At 46.4% G+C, this 10000-nt stretch overlaps 1 protein-coding gene across 1 annotated transcript in view; it reads left to right on the top strand.

The window, feature by feature from the left end:
- LOC106814155 (sideroflexin-5-like) overlaps positions 1 to 7282 on the top strand; it is a 24729-nt gene extending 17447 nt beyond the window's left edge. The window contains 3 exon segments of the mRNA XM_014818449.1: positions 2664 to 2749; positions 3453 to 3570; positions 6894 to 7282. Coding sequence (XP_014673935.1) covers positions 2664 to 2749; positions 3453 to 3570; positions 6894 to 6971 — 282 coding nt within the window. The 3' untranslated portion in view covers positions 6972 to 7282.
- The last annotated feature ends 2718 nt before the right edge of the window (positions 7283 to 10000 follow it).

Raw genomic sequence — 10000 nt, 5'->3', positions numbered from 1 at the left:
TTAAGTTCATTTAATTAAGTTGTCCTGTGTAATTTACACCTATATTATATTTAATATAACATTTCGTAAAATTTTCGTTTCTGTGTCAATTTGACGTGCATTCCTCAAGTTCTCTGCACAATAGTACCCATTTGAAATTTCATTTTGATTTTGAAACTGAAATTAATTCAATTTACATGGGTTGTTTACGTAGCCCCTGCACGTCTCCCCCCCCCCACCCAACACACCACACCACACAAACACACACACAACACAAACACACACACACACACACACACACACACCACACAGCACAAACACACACACAACACACACACACACACCACACACACAAACACACACCCACACACCACACACACACCACAACACACACACCACACACACACACACACACACATACACCACACACACACTCACACTCACACTCACTCCCCCCCCCGCACAACACACAGCGGTGTGAAGAAGCATGTTAGGGTTTGTAGTATTATTTCGCGTTAGTCTGCCGGTGGTATCGTGGGGTGCGAGAAGGAGTGCTAGCAGACTGCCGTGCCTCTCGTAGCTACCTCGTGGCTTACATTATTCCTCTCCCCCTCATTCCCCTTCCCTCCCCTCCCCCTCCCCCTGCGTGCGACGTCCTGTAACAGCCGCAGGGTGCACCGCCGGTAATCATTTAGAGCTATATGACCGGCCATAACAGTTTGCAAGCTTGCCATCGAGGCAGTGATCGATGACGCAGATAAATTCGGTGACTCCTTTCATTCTAATGATTTACACGCCGATGTGAGACCCGCTGAATGCCTGGAGCCTGCCGCAGCGAGCGGTTAAGATCATCCCGGAGAGTTAGAACCATAGTTAGAACTCATTAAATCGCCGCTAGGGTGCCGTGGTCGCACAGCGGGGCACCCCTGACCATCAGCATTTACTCCTGCAGGCATGCTCAGTTGTTTCGACGCTCATTTGTTCTCGCGGGCACGCTAATTAAAAGTCTATTCACTGTTCATTTTTCACGGAGTCAGTCGATAATGATAGCGTTATGGCACTTTAAGGTGGACATGTGTTTGCTTAACGGCTGGGGCGACCAGTGCCCAAGCTAACAAACAACTTGTTCGGAGTGAATAGAACTTCACACTCGCACGCTAACTGCTTCCAATCTATTTTTCACACCTGAGAATCGTGTCTCGTACTGAATGTGGATCCATTACGGGGCGTGTAGTTTGAGGGTGGGAAATTTCTCAAGCTGTCATTAAGGGGCGGGCATGTAGGTTGAGTAACGCGAACGAAATGCGGCTAGAGCGGCGCTTGTTCGCTCACCGCTCGCGCGTATTTGTTTTAAGCTGGCAGCGAAAGATGTCGCCTCAAGCGAAAGCTCGCTTCGCATTAAAGTTGCGTTGCTTAATTCTGTCATCGTACGAAAGTTTTGCCGTGTTGGACGAGCAAACACGACATTTACGATAATGTATTGGCCCTCTCCGTATAAACTGTGTCGATTAAACCCAACCCTAATGTGTATCTGCAGATAAAAGTGCCCTATATGCAAAATTGAAACTGACGTTCTAGTGTTTAAACTAGTGCTCCTGTTTATCTAATGTAGTAAAATCACTGTATGATTCTTTCCATTGTGCTGTTTCAATCATGTAGATATCGACATGTGATAGCATGCATGGCATACATAGACCTAGTGGGCGCGAGAGAAGGTTTCTATATTCCCCTTTAATCTTTGTTGTTCCATTAACTCGAGATCGATCTTTCAAATTCATCTACAAAATATTATTCAATTTGTTGGTGCTCTGTAGCTCGAAATATTATCCTAATATTTCTTTTTTATTTAGACTGAATCAGCGTTTGAATTAGACTTGTGATAAAAAGGCAAAAGGAATGCTTTTGATGGTCTTATGTATTTGGGTTATGCAAATATTTAGACATGATTATTATGAACGTAATGCATTGTATAGAGAAGCAATTGGCAATTGTTGATACACTGAATCCTTCTAAATTTATGTTCAATTATGCTTTCATGCTATTTATGTTCAATCTGCAACAGCATGAGCCAGTTTGCTGTGTGTATAGCCTATAACAATTGTCATTTTCGTTCATTTGCAGACGTGTTTTATGTTAATAATTTAATACGTTATTCCGACAGACAACTTTGCATCATTGTATAATTTTCTATTGTGATTTAGAACTGACAGGGTCCATTAAGCCAGCTGTTTGTATGCATCATTAAAAACGGATTTGCGCTGCAAATGCATGTCGTCGGAGCGGTTACGCGCATTATAAACTGTCCGTCCATGCCACGAGATTTCTCACGTCATTAGCATGGGTTAGGTAATGACTGTAGAGGCGTGTGTGGCTGGAGGCGCGTACGTGGGTTAATACTAACCCGCGTTCTACGTGTTCGTATATACTTAGTGACAATTGCTTCGTTTTTCCTATTTTTGTAACAATAATGTAATGTGTGTGCGTGTGTGTGTGTGTGCGTGCGTGCGTGCGTGCGTGTGTGTGTGTGTGCGCGCGCGTGCGCGTGCGTGTGCGTGTACGCGTGTAAACTGTATGTGTGCGCGCGCATGCGTGTATTCGTGGGTGTATGCGTGTGTGCGTGTGTGCGTGAGTGCATGCATGCATGTGTATGTATGTGTTAGTGATGAGAGGTTGCTGTGTTGTAGGCACTACTGGAGACAGCGGCGACGAGGGCAGTGCTGCCGGCACCCATCCTCGTCATACCCCCGATCGTCATGAGCCTACTCGAAAAGTACGTCCTATTACTTATTAGTTACCCATTAGTTAGTCGTTAATCACTCATTAATTAGTCATTAATTAAGAGATGCGCGTTGGTCCGGTTGTCAGTAATGTAATTGCCGATCAGAAAAGGAGGCGATAAACGTTTTTTTCTGTTCTTTCTGTTCTCTTCTTAACTTCCGTTATGTTTTGGTGTAACAGCGCAGAACCAGAGCATATAAATCAACATTATTTATATGCTCATTAATCAACATTATTTATATGTTGATTTATATGCTCTGGCAGAACTCAAAACGGACTTGTTCTAAAATTCAATGTAAAACATCATGGCATTGCATCCACGAACTGCGTGTGAATTGTTTTTAAAGTTGCTGATTTCCCATTTTAATTTTAATTGTTTTTTTAATGTGGTTGCTTATTTATTACAGTAGATCGAGATTGTTTGGCTTTCAAACATTGTTTAGTTGCAATAGGTTTATATATAATATATATATATATGTGTGTGTGTGTGTGTGTGTGTGTGTGTGCGTGCGTGCGTGCAAGCGCGCGCGCGTGCGTGCGCGTGTGTGTGTGCGTGTGCGTGTGCGTGTGCGTGTGTGTGTGTGTGTGTATATGTGTGTGTATGATTTGTATTGATTAGTCTCAGAGTAATGGTTTTGTCGTTGTTTACAGCTAGAGTTTTATCTTCACTGTAATTGAATTTTCTCGTCGTGCAGGACTAGGTTTCTGCGCAGCAACCCACGCTGGAACCTGCCGATTCACGCTGCTGTCGTCACGGCATCGTTTGGCTTCGCGCTTCCGCTAGCAATCAGCATCTTTCCACAGATGTCGGAGGTGAGTGGCCGCCCGCCCGCTTGCCCGTGCGCGCAGGTGGAAGGGGAGGGGGAGGGGGAGGGGTGAGAGCCACGCCTCGTTAACTCTCACGCTGCACCTGTGAGATTATACTGTCCTGTGCATATCGGCTCTCCCATCAACCCACTCTCTGTCTCTTCCCGCGGGGGGAGGGGGGGGAGGCGCTCGGCAGCGCGGACAGGTTAATGACGATGACGCTGTTGTTTGTTAAAGTGATGGGGATTTCATGCGCGCAATTCTCGCGGCCGAGGTGTCATCGTAATTAGGAGCGAAATAGGTTCCTAATGCGTTTTAACTCTGGCGGTGGCGGCGGCGGCGGCGGCGGCGGCGCTGGGAACGCGGTCGCACCCGCGAGCGGGCGTGACCCGAACCCCGTCACCCGCGCTGTCACCCGGCGCAGCGGTGGACGCACCGGGACTCGAACCCTGTCACCCGCGCTGTCCTGGCGCACGCACCGGGACTCGAACCCTGTCACCCGCGCTGTCCTGGCGCACGCACCGGGACTCGAACCCCGTCACCCGCGCTGTCCCCCGGCGCAGCCGCGCACGCACCGGGATTCGAACCAGAGTTTTGTTCGGCGAGATTCTGTCGCCGACGCGGCACGGCGGTGACGTCGGCTGTACGTGCGCGCATCTGACGGTGACGTCGGTTGAACGTGTGCGCATTTGACGATGTCGTCGGCAGTGCGTGCTGGTATCGGACTGTGACGTCGGCTGTGCGTGCGCGCATTTGACGGTGACGTCGGCTGTACGTGCGCGCAGCTTACGGTGACGTCGGTTGTGCGTATGCGCAGCTAACGGTGACGTCACAAGAACGTCGATGTGAACGAGCAAGATGCTATATATATTATGTAATATATAAAAAAATATATATATATATATATATATATATATATATATATATATAATATATAATTATATATATATATATATATATATATATTATCGCTTTCTTCGAGCCGCATCGATGGCGGCGGCTGTTTCTTTCTCACCCTTTTCGGATGGCACTAGTTGGATGGCATTAGCGTGATCATGTTTGTTGTTGGAGGGGGAGAGGGTGGTGGCGAAGTGGTCCTGCGATGAGCGAGCGCTGTTGTGCGTTGGTTGTAACAGTGACTGACACACGCGGTGTTTAGCAACTTTAGCCCCCCCCCCCCCCACACTCGTGATCACGCCGCTCCAACTATTCGCATCGCCGTGCCCTTACGAAAACACTTTAGAGCGAACTGCGAAAATATTTTCGCAAAGGATTATGTTTTTCTAAGGGCTGCAAATGAGAAGATTCGACAAAGGCGGGTGGGCGGGACTTTGGGTGTCTAGCGGGAGTTCTGTTGGGAAGCGATGAGTGAGTTTAACACCGCCGCTCCCTCTGTATTCTCTGATTCTGTTACAGCTATACGGTGCATTCCGTACCTACAGCACAGTATGTAATTAAGCAGTAGGGGTGGGTGATACATGTAACAGAGGTTAATAATGACAAATTTACCATTTTTATCATTTGTCAACGACAATTTGTCATTATTAACCCCCTGATATAACCAGCACAGCTTGGTGTGCGACCGCAGCGGTTGCTGTGTAAGCGGTTATTACCGGTAACATCAGATATATGTTCCCTCCCTCCCGCGCGCATGCAATACTTCCACATTGTATCGATGGTGTGAGAAGTATGCCATGGGTGACATCACAGGGTATTTTATCGCGTTCGCCGGTGCCGCTAATAGGTTCGTTCATTCATTTATAGTGAACCAAAACGCAAATACGCCGAACGCCGCTTCCATAAACGGTCGCTTTCATATATCACGGAATGTGATAAGCCTCCCCTCAGCAGCAGCAACAACAACAACAACACGACCACGGCTCTCCTTTCCGTCCCTCCGTCGGTTCTTCCTGTGAGAACTTTGCTCGTCTGTGCAAACACGCCTTCCGCGCACGCGCATGCGCATGCGCATTCACGTTCAGTTGGCGTGCGAGCGTCGCTAGCAACAGTAGCAACAGGAGCTTCCTGGCCAAAAAAATGTCGACTGGCTATACTATACAGACAGGAGACAGATGATATCAGACGTACATAATGAACGTTTTATTTCTGTTAACATAACATAATATAACATATTATAACATAATATAACATATTATAACATAATATAACATATTACACCTGTAAAGCTCACTCATCTGACGGCCACACACGCGCATCGTCTTCGCGTCGTGGCGTCTACACACATGTAAGCACACACGCACGCACGCACACGCACACACGCAGTCACACATGCATGCACGCACACACACGCGCGCACACACACACGCACGCACACACACACGCACGCGCACACACGCACGCGCACACACGCACTACACACACTCCACACGGACGCGACCGGCGCACGCGACAACACGCGCACACCACACACGCAACGTACACACACCATGCAATGCACGCCACACACATACGCACCATGCGCGAGCGCAGCGGCGCACACCAACACACGCACGCACGCCACGCACGCACGCACGACGACACCAAACACAAAGAAGAGATGAGCAGGACAGCAACGACAGACACGAACAGGACAGCACAGACAGCACAGACAGACACAGACAGACAGACAGACAACGACAGACAGACAGACCAGACAGACAGACAGAGACAGACAGACAGACAGAGAGAGAGAGAGAGAGAGAGACGTACTCCGTCCTACCGCGATGTGGGTGTGAGAGAGTCGACCGCCTCTACGAGGGAACACAATTAGGCGAAGAAAGAACAACATTTTCTGCTGGCCATATAAAGCTGGTCGGCAAATACACGCGAATAGAAAGAGAGAGAGAGAGAAAAGAAGAGAGACAGAGAAAGCGAGAGAGCGAGGCGGCGGCACGGAGGCACGGCGTTTAGCCCCTTTTTGTAACATTTAGTCGCGCTACGACCGCTGCGTGCGCCATTGCCGCCGCCCCACGATGCTCTCACCTTACTGTTTATGTATGCTCACATGATGACGGGCCAGGTGTAGGACCGGGTTCTAGGACTCGGGTTAGGGTCTGCGTGAGGGGCCGGAGTGTAGGAATGTAGTGTGGAACTGGGGTGTGGGACATGGGGTGTCCCACCGCTACACGCCGTGGCAATGCGCCGAGCAGAAAGCAGAAGAAATCAGAAATCAGAATAAAATGATAAAAATACCACGTTTATCATTTAATTTTTTTACGGTCCGTAAATTTATTTTCCGTAGTTACGACACGTCGCGGCAAATGCGTTTGAGGGCGTCTGTGTAATGTAAAGCACGTTAACTAATACTCGGAATATTTTTTGTCGTTCAGATTTCGACAGACAGATTGGAACAGGACATTCGATCTAAGACGACCAAGTCGGTGCTGTATTACAACAAGGGTCTGTGATCACTACACTTCACCAGCACTAGTCTAGACGATTGCGAATACGCGAGTATCATCAAGGATAGTTAATTTGTTACACGGATGTTAATACGGAAACCTTTGTTACATGAAACAAACAACTCTTCACGGGATATTATATGCGCAATAGTCCATAGTGGGAAATGTTGTTAGCGGGTGAAATATCGTTACAATATTATTTAGAGTTTAATTCGTGGTTGTTTTGCATAGAGTAGTTTTATATGCCAAGTCATATTCGGAAATATTTTTTCAAACACAGTTTGCAATGTTTCTGGATTTGTAGTACGCTTACTTTAAACGCATGTTAGTAAATGTATATATATATATATATATATATATATATATATATATATTATCGCTTTCTTCGAGCCGCATCGATGGCGGCGGCTGTTTCTTTCTCACCCTTTTCTTCTCTCTCATCCTGATTGTCGGTGAGTGGCCAATCTGCTGTGCTCCCTTTTTTCCCTCGTGTTTAGTAGCATGCAGCGTAATACGCATGCGCACGTCTCTCTCCTCCTCTCTCTCCCTGTCCTCCTCTCGTTCTAATCAGTGTTGTGCGCATCGTGAGTGGAATTGTGAGGTTCACGCACACCATACGGCCTCTTGTTTTAAAACATTGCCACCATCGTCCACGCCCTCCTCCCGCTGGATCCCACCAGCCAGCGAGGGGGTGATATCCAGTTCTTCTTATGCGGCTTTTGTCTATATATCTATATAGCTATCTATCTATCTATCTATCAATCTATCTATCTATCTATCTCTCTCTCTCTTTATATATATATATATATCAGGAGCGTATTAATGACAAATTCAGACATGTCGTGCAAAAGTATGATTTATGTCAAAACGAAGGAAGCTACGCGGTTTGTAATACTACCGGAAGATAGAATAAGAACCAGTGAACAAAAGAAGCTCATGTTTGTATACATTTGTATTTTTATTCACATCGAACTCGTACGACAAAAATGTGTGTGAAATCAGTACCAAATCGCTGTCTTACTCCTTTGTCATTATACGCTCCTGATATATATATATATATATATAGTAGAAAAGTTCTTAGGTTGCACGATATTCAGTTGTTATAGTTAAAAAAAAAGAATAATCCGACATTTAGTTTTACACAAGCGCTTTCATCTTTATAGAATTTTCAGGTGCACATGTCGCATATATACAGTATATATATATATATATACAGTATATCTATATAACCCGATGTTGATAGCGGCGGCCGCGCTGACGTGTGATGTGACGACAAACAAAAGTTCACATGGGTCGAGGCGTTCTAATGGCCGTAATAATGATTTGATGACGCGCAATTTGTGATGTTTACACTGGCCGTAAATTGCTCGCCGCCGCCGCCGCCGCCGCCGCCGCTCGTCTCGCATGCAGGCTGTGCCGTGGCAGGAGTATGTATCTTGCTGCTGTTGCGGAGGTGCGCGTGTGCGCAGCGACAGCGGCGGACGGCGTTAATGTGTCTCACTTTCACGCATGGCAAACCGCCGCCGCCGCCGCCGTCGCTCTCTCTCGCGCGCGCGCGATCTCCCTCTCGCTCTCTCTTCCTCTAATTTTCTCTCTATGTTGCTCTCTCTCTGTATCGTTCTAACTTTCGCTCTCTCTCTCTCTCTCTCGCTCTCTCTCTCTCTCTCTCTCTCTCTCTCTCTCTCCCTCTCGCTCTCGCTCTTTCTTCCTCGAATTTTATCTCTATGTTGTACATACACACCTGTATCTGCCATACATACACACCTGTATCTGCCGTACATACACACCTGTATCCACTATCCATCACTACGCTAATCGTAATACCAATTAGAGAGGAAATTATGTATTTTTACATATGGAAATGGATGATGCCTAGCAATCCATCCGTGAATGATTGTCTGTCGGTCCGTATAACTGTCGATAGTATTACACGTTCATTTTGTGGTTTCGCGGTTCCGCGTCCTATTTTGGATAATGGATGCTATTTTATACGTATTTTTGCCGCGAAAAGAAATAACGAATGTGTTTTTAAGACATATCACGATGAGCGTGCGGTTGGCGCGTTTGTATGTCACTCGTCATGATTTTGTATGTCGGTGGACTCGATAGGCGTTTGATTGTGATAATATTTGTCGTTTAGATTTGTCGCAACGCTAATCCCACCCGAACTCGTGTGCAACTGGACAATCCGTTTGTTACGAATAATTGCACGATATATTTTTTCTGCTATTTCTAAAGTAGAAATGTAAACACGTTTTCTAATGCGGGGTTTTTAGGCGAGCGCCGTAGTGCGCTGATGTTATAGTTCTCGGCATTGAATGCGTGCACGTTTTATAGACGGATTTTTTTGTTAATCGAGCGAAATTAACGTGATTATAATATTATATTATCGTAAGGAATCCGTGTGCGTACGTAATTGTGCAGTGGAAGTTTTGTTACCGTCTAATGTTTCTAATATTTTTACAAAATATTTTTCGCGACTGTTAGCTGACTCCACGCGTCAGTGCGTGCGTGCGTGCGTGCGTGTAGTCGTGTACGTGTGAAATGTTCTTACAAAATATTGTTCGCGGCTTTGGTTGACTACACACGTGCGTGCGTGCGTGCGTGTACGTGTGTAAAGTTCCTGGTTTTCAATGTTTATCCGTGGTGTGTGCGCGTGTGTTGTTAATCTCCACGGTCACATAAAGGTGACGTTATTTAATGGCGGCTAGTCGGTGTGTCGCGGAGATTCTACGAGTCGGTGTGAGAGCGATGCTTGTACGTGTGTGTGTTCGCACGACCTGTCATTATTCGCATGTCTCGTGTTAGAGAGAGACGAACGCGATTGTATTCTTCTGTGTTATAGAAGAATACGCGAGAGAATGATGCGCGTGCGCATGCGTGCTTCCCGTGTTACGTTGTACGTTTTAGAGCTGATTTCAATAAACGAAGATTTGATCAAAAGTTGTCGCTGCAGTGGTTATTACTTATGATGATATCAGGAGTGAATAATAATAGATTTTCATCTATTATTATTATTATTATTCACTCCTGAT

Source organism: Priapulus caudatus, unplaced genomic scaffold (assembly GCF_000485595.1).
Source record: "Priapulus caudatus unplaced genomic scaffold, Priapulus_caudatus-5.0.1 Scaffold877, whole genome shotgun sequence".
NCBI classification, from domain to species: Eukaryota; Metazoa; Priapulida; class Priapulimorpha; order Priapulimorphida; family Priapulidae; genus Priapulus; species Priapulus caudatus.
The sequence above is the reverse complement of the archived record's forward strand: the minus strand, read 5'-3'. Positions and strand labels throughout refer to the sequence as shown.